Source organism: Lepus europaeus, chromosome 23 (assembly GCF_033115175.1).
Source record: "Lepus europaeus isolate LE1 chromosome 23, mLepTim1.pri, whole genome shotgun sequence".
NCBI lineage: Eukaryota > Metazoa > Chordata > Mammalia > Lagomorpha > Leporidae > Lepus > Lepus europaeus.
Window position 1 is genome coordinate 23,344,353 of NC_084849.1, and position 16,138 is coordinate 23,360,490.

Here is a 16,138-nt window from a genome sequence, read left to right on the forward strand (position 1 = left end):
TTTGAACTTCCGGGAACATTTTAGCATGTGTACCTTTATGACAACAACAATACTATTACAAAAAACAAAACCGTTCCTTGGCCATTTGGAAGGCTCTCCCTCCTGACTGGCCTGGTGGTGACGTGGAGCTCTGTCATGTGTCAGAACTGAACTGCACGCTCAGGATTGAAGTGGGTTTTAAAAAAGAAGGCAGGCCAGAGGGCTGAGCAGGGAAGCAGAGCACAAGTGGCCTGCAGGACGGGTCCTGGGGAGGGAGGCCCAGCAAACACACCGAGCGAGAACAGACCAGGCCGTGGCCCCGGCTGGCAGGTGTCTTCGTACAACCCCCTTGCCCCTTTATGCCCCTCAGTGGGGGAGGAGGAAGGGGCCAGCATTAAACTAAAGAACTGGGGGTGCCAGGAATGTGAGCGTGGGCAGAGGGAGGGTTGACAGGTGCGCATCCCCTGAAGCCCCCCACCCCATCCCCAACTCAAGATAGGGCCAGTGTGTCTCCTGTGCAACCCCGCTGCTGTGTGAACACAATTCAGGTTTGCTTTTGTCAGAAAGGGGAGGAGGGGCCCGGCTCCCTGGCACAGCGGGTTAGGCTGCTACATGTGGGTTCAAATCCCAGCACCTCCATTTCCCATGCAGTAGGGAAGGTAGCAGAAGATGGTCCAAGTGCTTGGGTCTCCAATACTTGGAGATCCAGATGGAATTCCTGGCTCCCGGGTTTGGCCTGGCCCAGACCTGGCTGTTACAGCCAGCCATTTGGGGAATAAACCAGCAGATGGAAGGCTTCTCTCTTGGTCTCTCCTTCTCTGTTTCACTCTGCCTTTCAAATACAGAAATAAATACATCATTCAAAAAAAGAAAGGGCAAGTGGGCCTCACAAGTTCTCTCTGTGGTTCCCATGAGGTAGGGACTTCAGAACCCCAGAAGTCATTTCTAGGTACCTCAGCAGCTCAAGGTGCCTGACCGTATACAGGGCTGCTGAGAAAGGACAGGGGGCGGCTGTGGGGTGCCCGGGGAGAAAGCTGGGTGCGGGCACCGGCAGACCCACTGCTGCTGCACTCACGGTCTGGGCCTGCAGCCTCCGTAGCCTGAGAGGCGCGGATGCCTGATGACGGGGGCCAAAGAAAACCAGGCAACAAAAGGCAGGAAGGTTCTGTCTGTCCAAGGAAGAGTTAGAAATAACAAGAGGTGGAGGAGAGGGAGCCACCAGACACTGCAGTTGGCCAGACGGCTGAGATGGGGTCAGCCACCGGGCTGTGGGTTAATGGCGGGGAAGCACAGGAACAGGTATGTGCTACCACCACAGCCCCTCCCTTGCTCACGCAGCCGCGGCAGCCACAGGGAGCTGCTCACCCCAGCCTGTTTCCTCTGGGTCACCCACAGGCAAAGCCTGACCCGGTGTGTGCGCAGCCCCACGACAGCCGCAGGGAGCTTCCACTCCGCCTCAGAGCACTGAGAAGTGCCTCTCACACCAGTAACCTGCCAGGCCCCACTCTGCACTCCGCGCCACACTCTGCGGACTGCCTGCTGTGCCACCAGGAGGCTGGCCGGCCCGCCCACCCCTGGCATTCATCCCGGGGCTCTGGACTGGGGTGGGGCTCCCACCTGTGAGCCTCCTGTTCTCCCAGGATGCAGCCCCTTGGACTGAAGTGATGGGAGACCACTCCAGGGTTTGGAGGCCACTCTGGTGGGGCCTGGTATGGGTGCTCACTGGGATAAACAGAGCTGCCCGCCCTGCCCCCACTCATCTCTCTCAGAGAACAAGTTTGGCAGGACAGGAGTGCTCACTGAGGCATGAAGTATGTCAACAAAGAGCTGGTGGCTGGCAGCTCTGTCACACTGTCTGCCTGTCACCAGCCCCAAGCACCTGGGAGAACCCTGATGCCTCAGGCCAGGTAAGCTGTAGGTAACCCACTGTTCTCCTGCATGCCATGGGGCCAGGGAAAGCAAGACCCAGGATGGGGCAGAGGGAGGCGGGGCTGTACAGGGAATCCTCTCTGGCCACGGAGTGGCTTCTGACCCCCTGAGGACGTGGGTTTGGCTCTGCCACCCCCAGAGCTGATGACCCCATTCGGGGAACTGTGTAGGGCTGAGTTTGGCTGAGGTGGGACACAGAGCAGAGGATGGGAAGCCAGGAAGTGCTGAGGGTCCTGAGGTCCTGCTGGGCAAGCCCCCAGAGGCCCAGAGCAGGCCCAAGGCAGCCAGGGAAGTGATGACTGCTCCTCCTGATGACCGAGCTGGGAGGCAGCTGCTGGGCCCAAGAAAGCGGACCTGAGTGCCCGGAGAGGGTTGCAAGGGCGTTAGCAATCTGTCCATCCCACCGCGGTCTGTCTTCAGCTGAGGGCTAAAGCCTCAGAAAAGCAGAGCCTCCAGGAGCTACACGTCCTGATCTGGGCCGCTCAGGGCCGCCGGGGCCTGCGCAGTCAGGCACGTGATCGGAGGCTCTGTTGATGGCTCATCCTGCCGAGGGCCAGATGAGCACGTGGATAGCCGTCGGGGAAGACACGGAAGGAAGGGCGGGGTCGAAGGCAGGGAGACTCACGTCAAACTTCCCTGGGTTCTGCTGCAGCTTCACCTTGCCTCCTGACAGGTACTGCCACGCACGGCCCCGCAGAGAAGGTGGGATGCCCTTCTGGCACCGCAAGCGGATCTGAAAGTCAAAAGCACAGGTGTGCCCGTGCACCCCCCCCAGCAGCTCCCCCAGCCCGGCCCCTCTGCCAGGTCTGGGCGGGCCTTCGGCCAGCATTTCAGCAAGAGCAGAGAGGGGGAGAAAGCAGGACTGTCTCCTTGTTGCTGCAATGCGGAGCCCGAGTTGGGGGGCAGAGGAGTGACTGCAATTAGACACGCTGCCCCCAGGTGCGGGTGGGTCTGTATCCCCTGGTCCAGGGACAACACAGGCAGCCCTGAGGTCTCTGACAGCACTGCAGACCCCGCCCCATGCCTAGTTTCTAAATCCAAAGGGAACCGTACAGATTGGGGCAACCCCATGGTTTATCACCAGGGAAGGAACTGCACGGGGTGACCCAGTCACTTTCATGGGGAGTGGGAGGGTTGGTTTCAGCAGCTGTGTACTGGAGAGGAGAAATCTCAACAGAGGTTTCAAAAGTTCCTTCTCTTCTCTCCTCTTCTCCTTGACCCTGAGCTCCCAAGATCGCCAGCCCGGAGCATAGGCGGCCATCCTGACCCCAGACCTTGCTCAGATGGCCCGGGTCTCCCCTGCCACTCACAGAATGGGCACAGCGAGGGAGAAGTGCTGCGGTAGCCCCTTTGGGCTGGCTGTTCTTACTAGAAAAAGTCTTCCACTACCAAAACCCAGGTTGAGACCATAATCTTTTATGAATGGGAAAACTATGAATGCGGAAAAGGAGGTATAGAGTGGGAAAAATTAAAGTCACACTGAGACTCAACTAGTTCTCTGACCGTACTGCACCGGCTGGAGGGAGCCAGCCCCATACGTTCCCACTGTGCCGGCATCGCAGAGATGAGTGGGCAGGTGGGCTCCCCTGGGCTCGGGACCAGAATGAGGCTCTGAAGGCAGCTGCCCCGCCCTGCCTGGTCCCAGAGGTGCCTTGGCACCACTGCCATGGAAGGCCCGTGGGATGGCAGGCGGCGGCCAGAGACACTCCCAGGGCTCCTGCACTGAGCAGCCTGGCCTGGGATCAAGGAGCTGGGTTCTCAAAGCATGAGGAGAACACCTCATTATGGGCTCGAGTCCAGTGCTGACCTCGGGCCAAGCACGTCTCTTAGCTGCAAGATCAAGTCGGGATAAGACCTACTTCTCTACAGCCTTGCCGAAAGGGTTCCACTAAGAAGAGGGGAAGTGCTGAGCGCGGGGTCTGTGTCCAGCTAGTGAAGGCTTCTCTCTACCCTGCGTCCCTGGGAGATGCCCACACAGAGGCCCAGGGCCTCAGTTTATGCCTAACTTCCCCTCACCTGGAAACCCCCTCCAGCAGTCCCACTGGAAGCCCTCAGCGGGGAGCACAGAAGGCTGGCCTTCCTGATGCACAGTGCAAACAAGAGAAAAGTTTCCAAGGGTCAGAGAGAGTCAAGAACCAGGAAGGAGCCAGGCAGCAGGGTAAGGGCAGTTGGGGGACAGCAGCAGGGGCTGTCGCAGAAGCCGAGCTGCCTGGAAAGGGGTGGGGGGGCAGAAGGGAACTGCCCCAGGGTCTGGGGACTGTTTCCTGCTGCTATGAGACAAGGGTTACCCGAAGGAAGCCACTCTGGGCAGGCGTTGGCACAGGGGCTTGGTACAGCCCAAACACAAGCCGTCCAAGCTTCCCCTAGGGCCAGGCTTGGCACGAGCACCCCCCTCAGCACAGCTCCCCTCATACTTGACTGGCAGCTCCATAGAGCCTGGGACACTTTCAGTCCCCTGGATCCCCAGAGGCCCCGTCCTCACTGCAGGCCCAGGACCGGGGAACTGCGGACCGAGAGCCGGGAGTGCAGCCGGTCTTTCCTGCTCGGGCCTCCAGCGTCAGCACAAAGGCGGGTCAGCAAGGAGGAAGTGGGAGAAAGTGCTCCCCAAAAGCAAAGAGGAATTCGCTGAGCACCGCCTTGGGAACGGAGGTCTCTGATGATAGCTGAGTGCGGCCGCACCCTTGCCTGCCAAACCTGGGCAGGGCAGGACCCTACAGGAAGACAGCATTCCAGCCGCAGCCCTGCCTCTCGGATGCAGCTGAGAGGGGTGGGAAGGCCCCCTCCCAGCAGGACTAGGGACGAGTCCAGGAGAAGTGTCGGGTCTGGGCCACACGCTGACTCTGACAGGTACAGCCGTCGGAGCCCTGACGTCCAGCGGAGTCCAGGCCTCCACGGCCAGGCGGGGAGAGCTGGCAGGGCAGTGCGTGGTGTGGCCAGAGCAGAGGCTGCTAGGGGGTGCCCGACAGCAGCCCTGATGTGGAGCAGAGCAGGGGTAGGTCCTGGGGCGGGTGGACTGAAGTGCGCCTGTGGAGGCCTCTGCTGGGCAGGGGCAGCCTTCGCCCTTGTGCTCTCACCACAGTGCCAGGGGAGGACGGGGAAGAGGAGGTGCTGCCGGCCCCCCTGCCAAGAGCGCCCAAGGCTCCCCTCTGGAGTCCCCATTGCAAGGTAGGTTGGGGCTAGAAGGACAGAGCCACAGGCCCTGTCAACCACCAGTCAGCACAACAAATAGCTAGAGAGCAAGCTTCAGCCAGGCTGAGTTGGAGAGGGCGAAAAGGCAGGAAAACAGACCTCAGAACCAGGCAGGAAGCGGTTGAAGAACAACTGCCTTAAAAGAGAGAGAGAGAGGAGACAGAGATGAAGATTCTTCCAGTAAGCAAACACTGAGTGCCTCAAATCCCACATAGACAGCAAGAAAGAGCCCAGGTCTGGGTGAGCCTCTCCTCCCACAGCCCAGGGCTTTAAAGTCTAGGAAGGACCTGTGGTCACTACCTCATAGGAGCCTTGCAACAGGATTATCACTCGCACTTGAAGGAAACTGAGGCTGGAGAGTCAGTGACTTACCCACAGCTGCACGGCGAGGCAAAGTCATGGAGGGAGGAAGAGAGCAGGGCTGGGCCAAGCCATTACCTGACCTGGGTCTTGAACTTGCCACCAGGTGAGCCAGCCTGGACCAGACCAGGGCATTCGGCCCCAGCTGACGACGGGGCCCGAGGGTGCACTCCGTGGACTGGGAACTAGTGCAGAGATACCCCGAGTGGGAGACGATGGACAGGCCTCCACAGGCCAGGCAGAAAGCACACTCTGCCAAGGGTGACCCAGAACACGGCCACGCAGCTTAAGCGTCGAGGCAAGAATGCTCTCATGGGGTGAGAGGGCGAGTGCCTACAGACAGCCTGACTAGGAAGGACTACTGGGTGTTTTCACTTTCATCAGACTGTCAGGAAACTGTGTTCTAACTTTGCTTTGTTTTGCTTTTGCCAGGAGCCAAGAGGGAAGTCACAAAGTAATGTGGCGGGTGCAGAAGGCCCCTTGCTGTGGTGGTTAAGAGAGAAGGTGCTACAGTTACACTGCTCTTGACTCTGCAGGCCATCCCTCCGGTGGGGCCTTACCGTCGCTGCCCTCACCTACGTCCAGTGAGGATTACGCACACTGCAAATGCTCACACACATCCACTAATGGGTGACGGGCAGCACTCTGGCCCTCTCCCAGGAGGCCTAGAGGAAAGCTGCCCATAATGGCTGTGGGCTACAAGCAGCTCTGAAGTTTAACCCCAGGACCAAGTCCTGCACGAATCTGAAGTCATCTGTGAGGGCCCAGCCTTCACTTGGGTCCTCAAGATCCCAATCTTCTCCCTGCCCTCTAGCCGGCCGCTGGAGGACACCTAAGGCGAGCCCCTGTCTCCTAAGCTGATGAAGTTCCCCTCCCTCCCCTCCCCCTCCCCTCTGCAGGCTGCCACCTCCCAGCCGAGGCCCGAGGCCCAAGGCCCGAGGCCCGAGGCCCGAGGCCCGGCCTCTCACCTTTTTGTGCTTCTTGGCCATCCACTTGTCCCAGTTGTTGAGCATGTCCAGCCACTTGGACTCCCTCTGCCTCAGTACCTCCAGGGGCACCTCCTCCAGCCTGTGGACAGAAGGCAGGGCTGTCAGAGGCGCCAGGAGAGGCGAAGGCCCTGGCTCTTAGACACCAGCCCGCTTAGCCCTGCACTGCTGCTGCGCCCCCTCTGGGACTCACAAACACCCTCGTGCACATGACAGGGAGGTCACAGACCAGACAGACACGAAGTTCAAGTGCCTACTCCCCCAGTGTGTCGAGGGGCCAAGGTCACCGTGCCTCTCTGGGGCAGAGGCAGAGTGTCTGCGTTTGTGCACCAAAGCAAAGCAACCCATTCCTGCCCTGGGTCTGCCTAGGTAAATAAGCCTCTTGGGAGGGCCTGTGTGCAAGGTGCGGAGCTGGACACGAAAACTAGTCAAACAAGTACAGAAATAACATGTTCACCTCTTCACTAGAGCCAGACTACTTAGAGTTTCCCCAGTTACGCCTCGGGCCTTTCCTGCCTTGCCACGTTTACTCATGCCAGACCCCTTGCCAGAATGCGCCCCAAACTGTCTACCTATTGAAATCCTACACACACTTCAAAGCCCCATCAGACGCCACCGCTTGTACATATTTGTACAATATCCACTGACTGGGCAATTTGCACACTGTGCTGGCATTGTTCTAGGGTCAGGGCCTCTGGAGGGGTGGTGGTGGGGCGGCATTCCTGTGACCAAAACAAAGTCTTGACCCTCATGGAGTTGACATTCTGGTGGGCGCGGAGTGTGGGAAAAATGTCTTGGCATCAGCACTCACCCCAGGCGGGCAGACCAGCACCAAAGCAGGCAGAGGGAGGCTGGGGTGAGAATTCCCGGCTTAGCCAGAGGGTGCTTCAACAGACCTTTGTACATTTCTTCTTCGTGCTTTGTGCGTGTGCTTTAATTTTAAAAAGGTGGCTGATAGTAATAATAGAATGACAGATGAGGAAGCGCACGCTCAGAGGGGTAAGATACCCAGGGAGGGTTATCTTGTTGAGTCAAAATTGGTGGAAAAACCTGGACTCAGCTCCAGGTCAGATCCCCGTCCAGAGCCGGCAGTCAGTCCCGCCCGACTTCCCAGAAAGGAGCGCGGGGCTGGAGGCACTGACGGCGGCACAGAGGAGCTCTCGGGAACAGGACGTGGTGGGGCTGGGCCTTGGCCCAGGCCTGAGTCTGATTCTCTTGCTGCCGGAAGGAAATGTACTGGTTGGAAAGCAGAGGGAGGGGCCCTGGCAGAGCAAAGGCCTGAAGACGCAACAGAGCAGTCGTCTTTTTCATGGCCTCTATCAGGGGAACTGTCCGGGCCTAAGAGCCAGCGTGGCGCTGAGTGGCCCCCTCCTCACGCTGACACGATCACCCCCTGGAGGTGCTGGTCCTCTCTCACCTAGAGCCACCGTGGAGAGGCTCAAGGACACTCCCTTCCTTTTTCTCCCTGATAAGAGAAAAGCTGAGCCCAAGTTTTCAGCCTGGTAATTTACAAAGGGACATGCATTTCCAGGCAACCCCAAACATCCAGGGGGGCAGAAACCGAAGGCCCACGGCCCCCCTGTCATTACGCCTTCCCTGACCCACAATGCACTTGCTTCTGCGACAAGTCAGGGTACAGGCTCCTTGCTAACTGAAGGAAAGGGTGCCCACACTGAGTCAACAGGAAGCTCTTGCTGCAGATAATATTTGAGCCAATCCTCCCGTGGTGCAGATGAGGAAACTGAGGCTCGGAGATGGCCGGGCTTTCATTTGAGATGGCCAGTTTCCCAAGAATTCCTATGTGAGTAAGTCCTGGGTCTGGCTCTGGTAAAAATCTGACTGCCGTGCCTGGCTGACACCAGTTCTCCCAGGTGCAGACATACCCAGGAACATGCTAGGTTGAGAGTTTTTTTTTTTTTTTAAACTGATGCCAGATAACAGCTTTGGCAGTTTCAAAGCCTCACTGCCAAACCTCAAACCGGAATTTCAATAGGGTACAAAACAAACGACCATACTTCCTGGATTCTAAGACACCACTGATTTTAAATTACACCATTGATTTGGCAAGATCATCCTAGAAACAAAAATCTGCTGCTTTAAATGAACACGTCAATCAAAAGATCTAGTTTGAGTTTAAAATTATTTTATTTTATTTTCAAGGCAGAGAGACACAAAGTGAGAAAAAGAGGCAGAAGAAATCTTCCATTTGTTGGTTCACTACTCAAATGTCCCCAATAGCCAGGGCAAGGTCATGCCAAGAACTCATTCTAGGCTTCCCATATGGGTGGCTGGACCCAGGTACTGAGCCATCACCTGCTGCCTCCCAGGGTGTATATTGGCAGGAAGCAGGAGTGGGACTTGAACCCAGGCACTCTGATATGTGGTACAAGTGGCATCTTAACTGCTGTTCCAAATGCCCACCCTATGTGATATTGTCAAAGGATGCTCAGAGAGGGTCTGTGAGATGAAGTTGGGGTCGGGGTCCCTGCACCATGTGATGGTGTAGAGGCTCTAGGGTGACTTCCTCCTGACAAAGGCATGAGCTGGTCACTAATGAGAGAGAAGCTGACCCAGTACATGGGACCAAATGGCCCCTGGGCGATGCTTCACCTGAGCCTTACATGCTCTCTAGAAAACCCCTTTCTGAGGGCCGGTGCTGTGGTGTAGCGGGTAAAGCCATCTTCTGCAGTGCCGGCATCCCATATGGGTGCTGGTTCCAGTCCCAGCTGCTCCACTTCCCATCCAGCTCTCTGCTATGGCCTGGGAAAGCAGTGGAAGATGGCCCAAGTCCTTGGGCCCCTGCACCCACTTGGGAGACCCAGAAGAAGCTCCTGGCTTCGGATCGGCACAGCTCCGGCCATTGCGGCCAATTGGGGAGTGAACCAATGGATGGAAATCCTCTCTCTCTCTCTCTCTGTAACTCTGATTTTCAAATAAATAAATAGGCCGGCGCCGTGGCTCAATAGGCTAATCCTCCGCCTGCGGCAGCGGCATACCAGGTTCTAGTCCCAGTCGGGGTGCCGGATTCTGTCCCGGTTGCCCCTCTTCCAGGCCAGCTCTCTGCTGTGGCCCAGGAGTGCAGTGGAGGATGGCCCAAGTGCTTGGGCCCTGCACCCCATGGGAGACCAGGAGAAGCACCTGGCTCCTGGCTTTGGATCAGCGTGATGCGCCGGCTGCAGCGGCCATTGGAGGGTAAACCAACGGCAAAAGGAAGACCTTTCTCTCTCTCTCTCTTTCTCACTGTCCACTCTGCCTGGCAAAAAAATAAATAAATAAGCAAATAAATAAATAAATGTAAAAAAAAAAAACCCAACCTTTCTTTTTTTATTTTTTTACATCTAAAACTTTCTTTTAAAATATTTATTTATTTGCTTGAAAGGCAGAGTTACCGAGAGAAGGGGAGAGACAGAGATCTTTCATCCACTGGTTCACTCCCCAAATGGCCACAATTGCCAGGGCTGGGCCAGTCCAAAGGCAGGAACCAGGAGCTTCTCTGGGTGCAGGGTCCAAGTTCTTGGGCCATCTTCCACTGCTTTCCCAGGTGCATTATAGGGAGCTGGACTAAAAGTGGAGCAGCCGGGACTTGAACTGGTGCCTATATGGTATGCTGGCATTGCAGGTGGTGGCTTTACCTGTTATACCACAAGGTCAGCACCATTGCCCCATTTATTTACTTATTTATTTATTTTCAGGAGAGAGAGAGAGAGCGAGAGAGAGAGACTGATTGATCTTCTATCCGGAGTTCACTCCCCAGATGGCTACAATCAGCTGGCCAATCCAAAGCCAGGAGCCAGGAGCCTCTTCCAGGTCTCCTACATGGGTGCAGGGCTGAAGCACTTGGGTCATCCTCTACTGCTTTCCCAGGCGAATTAGCAGGGAGCTGAATCAGAAGTAGACTTGAACTAGCGCCCATATGGGATGCTGGTGTCGCAGGCTGCGTCTTTACCTCCTATGCCACAGAGCTGGCCCCCAAAACCCCTTCCTTAGGGGCCTGGGGTGGTCTCAGAGCTTAATGACAACACTCTCTGCTGGAACCCCTCCAGGGATGAGGCCTCATGGTATCTGCTTGAGGCCGCTCTACTGTTGGCCATTTCGACTGCTAAAACATTCTTCCTCATACCATGTCCAGACTTTCCCAGTATCTTTTAGCTATAATCTCAACACCCTCAGAGGCCATACTATTCCCAGACCCTTCTCATATCAAGCACACCCACACTTATTCCCTTGTCATCCACCCATCCTTACCCGGAATGGCCTTTCTTCTCCCCTTATCAAGCCACAGCAACTCTTCAGGACCCAATACAACATTACACATCAGAACCAGGGGCAGGTATTAGGCCAACAGGGTTAAGCTGCCTCTTGGGGTATTTGCATCCCATATCAGAGTGCTGGTTCAAGTCTCAGCTCCTTTGCTTCTCATCTAGCTCCCTGCTAATGCAACTGGGAATCAGCAGATCACAGCCCAAGTGCTTGAGCCCCTGTCACCCACATGGAGACCCAGATGGAGTTCCTGGCTCCTGGCTTCAGCCTGGCCCGGACTCAGCTGTTGCAGACTTTTGGGAAGTGAACCAGCAGATGGAAGGTCTCTCTCTCTCTCTCTCTCTCTCTGTCTCCTTTCTCTGTCACTTTGCATTTCAAATAATTTTTAAAAGATTAGAATGGTAGACCCAGCAATAATAGTTACCTGTTACATATCATTTATTACTTATCAAATTCCTTCTCAACATTTCACATATGTTTATGACATGAGCATTTCATAAAAATCATACCCTAAAGTCATTCTCCCCTTTTCACAATACAAGCCTAGACTTAGTAAGGTGAAGTGCCTAGCTAAAGACCGTGTAGCTATAAAGGCAGACCTGGGACTCCAATCCAGGTCGGCCTGATTCCATTTGCCCACACTCTTGACCCATCCACCACACTCTCCACCTCCCCAGGCTAAGCCCACCGTGTACATACCTGCCTACTCAGATCTCAAGAGCTGTTCAGCTAAAGGCCTTCGCCTTGGCTTAGAACACCATTTCTCACACGTTTCTTTTTCTTGTTTTTTTTTTTTTTTTTTTTTGACAGGCAGAGTGGACAGTGAGAGAGAGAGAGAGAAAGGTCTTCCTTTGCCATTGGTTCACCCTCCAATGGCCGCTGCGGCTGGCGCGCTGCGGCCAGTGCACCACGCTGATCCGAAGGCAGGAGCCAGGTGCTTCTCCTGGTATCCCATGGGGTGCAGGGCCTTCTTTTTTTTTTTAATCCTTGTCCCAATCCCCTAAAACTAGTTTCGGCACCAATTCACAAACAGGTCAGGACATGAAGTGTGAAATGAGCACTTCATTATAACTTGCTCAGCACTGTCCCTCCCTACCTGAACCAAGTCTTGAACTTCTTCTGTAATCCTCACCACATACCTTACAGGTACTTAACAGGTGCCTGCCTGGCTTTTTACATGACATCATTACTTTCATCTCTATTCAGGGTTATTTCTGTCTACAGCAATTTTGTCCTCCTAATAGGCCCAATGACATGGAGTCCTCACCCATTAATTACAATTTCATTTTTATTTGTTTATTTATTTTGAAAGTGAGTGAGAAAGAGAGAGAGAGAGTTCCTCCATCTGCTGGTTCACTCCCCAGATGGCTACAACAGCCAGGGCTGGGCCAGTCTGAAGCCAGGAGCTAGTAGGTTCATCTGGGTCTCCTACCTGAGTGGCAGGGCCCCAAACACTTGGGCCATCTTCCACTGCTTTTCCCAGGCCATTAGCAGAGAGCTGAATTGGAAGTGGAGCAGCTGGGACACAAATGGGTGCCCACATGGGATGCCGGCACTGCAGGTGGAGGCTTTAACTGTTACGCAACAACGCCGGCCACAGAGTGATTACTATTTCCATTTGGCTCATGAGACCTGAGCTGATCAGAGAGGTTGTGTGACCTGAGCAAAGCCACAAGATAAAAAGGAAGTGGCTGAACAAGGGCTTCCCTCCGCCACAGTGACTCTGACTTCCCCAAGAGGCTCTTATCCAGATGCCACTGTGTGGCCCCACCTCTAGCCCCCTGCAGACAGTCTAACCCCCTGCCCTGGTGTTCTCACTGCCCCTGTGAGTGGCCTGCCCGTGCCTAACAGAGCTCTGTCAGGCCAATATGCTGGATGGGCACTGCTCGCGAGCACAGCCTCAGGTGGAGATGGCGAGGCTGGGTGATCTGCCATTGGCTGGCTGCCCCTCCCCTGAGGAGGAAGACTCAAAGGACACAAAGGCAGTGCCTGATCACAAATCCTGTTGGGCTCCCAGGCCCCGGCATGGCCCAAGGCAGCAGTGATAATCCGCTGATACCACTCTCCATAGGCTTCTGGTTCCCTGACCTCCTGAAACCCGGAGGTCGGAGGCTCCCAGAAGCTCAGAGGGACAAGATGGTTCCCAAAGCGACTGAGGCCAAAGGCTGGGGCTCTCTCTCCCTGGTCCTTCTAGCATACCTCAACCCTGCCTGCTTGGCAAACTTGGAGGCACTATGCCCGTGCCCATGACCCCTTTAGCCTCTGGTGGAAGATAAACTTTGGTCCCAAGGAACTTGTCTAACCTCTTCCTCTAAGCTTCACTCCCTAAACCAGCCCAAATGAAGAGAAACACTCTCCAGACAGAAAACTTGAGGTCATAGGATTGATCCTCTTCATGGAAGCCAGGTGGAATATGGGGCGGGGATTTAAAAAGTAGCAATCTTGCAGTCAACCAAGCTCGGATATTCCGGGTCCTCCATTTAGTAGCTGGAAGATAGGGAGAAACACCTGACCTCCTAAACCTGAACTTCTTCACCTTTAAATATACAGACCTCATATTTTGTGGAACTGCAGTGAGGAATAAGTGTGTACGAGGGCCCAGCCTGGTAGGTTGGCAGCAAATGGCAGCCATTGGGAGACCAGCATTTGCAGTTTGCCTAGCACTTTCAAATCCTCCGAGGTAGGCTGGGCAGAATTAGCCTCATCGCACCTGTGAAACAGGTGAAGCACCAAGGGATTATGTAATTTACCCAATGACACACAAACTGTCTCCGCTGGCTTCTGACCCAGCCCTCCCACATTACAGCTGTGTGAAACAGGGCAGGGCTGCTCCACTCTGATCTTCCGGTTCCTGTTCTCTAACATGGGGGCCATGCCACCTCCTCGGAGAGTAGAGGTTACGATGACGTGGGGCAATAAGAGACAATACATTTTGAGCACTAGCTCCACCAAGCACGACACAGACACACAACTCTCCAAGGAAATAGCTTGTATTACCTCTGTTAATAGACAGGAACATTACGATCTGCACAGTTGAGTAACCTGCCCAAGGTTCCCCAGCCTGGAAGTGCCGGCTGCTACCTGAACACTGAACTACCCAATATGTATAAAGAGCCTCAATGCATCATCTTCCCCTCCCTCTCCTTCGCCATCTCACGTGCTGAGAGGTGGCCTCTCACATTTGAGTCTCTGGGACAGAGAGGAGACAGAGGAAGCCTCACCAAAGTGTGGAAAACTGGAAAGAGTGTGTGCAGAGGGAGCGCCACCAATCACAAATCCAGGGACAACACGGTGGGACAGCTTCCCACTCCCACCCAGAGCTCAAAGAGAAGCGAGGATAAACACAAGGCTGGCCTACTTTGCACACTGGTAACAGTCTCTGGAATTCATTACCCTAAGAGGTGGTAATGACTCAAAGTATAAATAGCTTTTAGGTCAGTTCCATAAGAAGTGCTGATGGGAAAACAGAATGGGGGAGACAGGAGGGTGGTGGTGTGAAATGGCCGACTGTCAGGGCTGGGAGGCTGGCGAGCTCACCCAGCAGGTCCACTCCACAGCCGGGGAAGCCTCTGGCCCCCAGAGGGCAGTGGCCTGCCCAGGGCCATGCCATGAGTCAGGGTGGAGAAGGACGATGGTTGCTGCAGCCTGGCGCCCCCTCCGGCGGGCGGCCCGGCGCCCCTGTCTGGGCGAGAGAGCAGCGTGGCTTGCTTCACTCCCCCTCGTTCCGGTGTAGGCCAGTGCCGGGCCTGCCTCTCTTTCCCATGAGGAATTCCCTGGCTCTGCTCCCTCTAGCCCTGGGTCAGTGCACAATGGTAAACAGGTTCTCTCCACCCTTCACTGGCCTTGGTGCCCTGGGCCTTTGCCCAGCTCCCCAGTCTGCTCAGCTCCACCCTGCTCTGAGTGAGATGGAAGAAATGGTTCCCAGGCACCAGCCTCGCTGGCCCCAGAAAACCAGGAATCCTCCTCCTCCTGCCCATCTCACCTAGGAACGGTGCAGACCACAGTAGAAGCCCCCAGCTTGTCCCTCACTGACTACAGAAAGCTCTGGACACTATGTCAGCAGGAGAAACACCCCCTCAAACCCAAACCCCGACCCCTGCCAGGCAGAGTGATACTTGAAATTCCTGGCCTGAGAGTGAGTCCTTGGATCTCAACCTCACTGGACACTGCCATGACTCACATGGCCCACCCACCCTTATCTAATTGTAAGATCGAATTGATAGATCTTACCAAATAAGTCTTGGCTTACTGTTTAAACAAGCCCCTCCTCCACTCAGCCTGCCTCGTGACTCCCTACCACCCTCCTTGTCCAATAGAAACCGCAGGCGCTGGCTCCCAGGCCCTCCTGTTCTCCTCTAGCCCTCTCTAGGTGCCCTCCGCCTGGGCCACCCTCCTTCAAACTTCCCCTTCCTGTATCTAATCTGATCCTCTCATCTTCACGCAGACACAGCACAGCCCCTCATTACATTCCACACGCCTCTCTCTGGTGTCCTGTCTCTTGTGTCCCACCCCTGCCCTTGAGGGTGACTCTGGCAGACAGGCGGGTGGGTAAACAGCACACAGAGAAGAGCCAGGACAGAGGCATGTATGGGTGCGGGGACTGTCCCCAGGGTGAGGGCAGGGCTGAAGAGGGAAAGCCTCAAAGGGGAGCTGACTGTCGAGCTGGGGTTTGACGAGTGACAGGAAGTGGCCAGGCTGAGCAAGGGGAAAGGACACCCAAGGCAGAAGGCCCAGGTGCGTGCAAGGGTGAGTTATGGGAGAGAGCTTGCTTGCTCGGGGAATGTGAGCAGTCCCGCGGGGCGGGTGCCACCCGTCTGTCCGCTCTGCTGAGGCAGCACTCCAGGAGAAGGGGCACTGCTGGAGGCCAGGGCTCCCGGGGGAGCAGCAGCTCCACTGGTCTCATTCACTGCAGTGTGTGCTGCGCCGAGAACAGAGCTGGCGCCCAGTAAATGTGCGGGGGCGTGTCCGTGGGCTTGGTGACCTCAGGAGCTCTGAGGTCTAGAGTCCTCTGCCTTGAAACCAGGTGGGCACACAGCGTAGCAAGGGCTTGAACAAGGCCCTCTGCCTCTGGCCAGCTCCAGACCTCCCTCACAGGCCAGCACAGTACTGAGCACGGACATGTTTGATGACGGCTTCTTACAACACTGCAGTTCTAATATTCAATTAACTTAACTGAATGTTTGTGATAACACGTACCAGGCACTTGCTGTGCAGACACCGTGCTCAGCACTTAATTATTTCATTTAATTCTGCCAACAAGCTCCTGAGCTCAATCCTCCAATTATCCCCCTTTGCAGATGATGGGCCAGTAACTGTCCAAGGTCCGCAGTGAGCAGGCCACGGCACCGGGAGTGACTCCAGGCCCTGCTCTTCTCCCACTGGGTGCTATCCATTCGGCTGCATGCACGGTCATGTTCCCAGGGAGCGCGGAGCTC

At 55.6% G+C, this 16,138-nt stretch overlaps 1 protein-coding gene across 1 annotated transcript in view; it reads right to left on the minus strand.

Moving 5' to 3' along the window:
* TBC1D10A (TBC1 domain family member 10A) overlaps window positions 1-16,138 on the minus strand; it is a 30,982-nt gene that overhangs the window by 3,876 nt on the left and 10,968 nt on the right. The window contains exons 2-3 of the mRNA XM_062182799.1: window positions 6,426-6,525; window positions 2,534-2,641 (exon numbers count right to left, since the gene is read on the minus strand). Coding sequence (XP_062038783.1) covers window positions 2,534-2,641; window positions 6,426-6,525 — 208 coding nt within the window. The remainder of the gene's footprint in view (window positions 1-2,533; window positions 2,642-6,425; window positions 6,526-16,138) is intronic.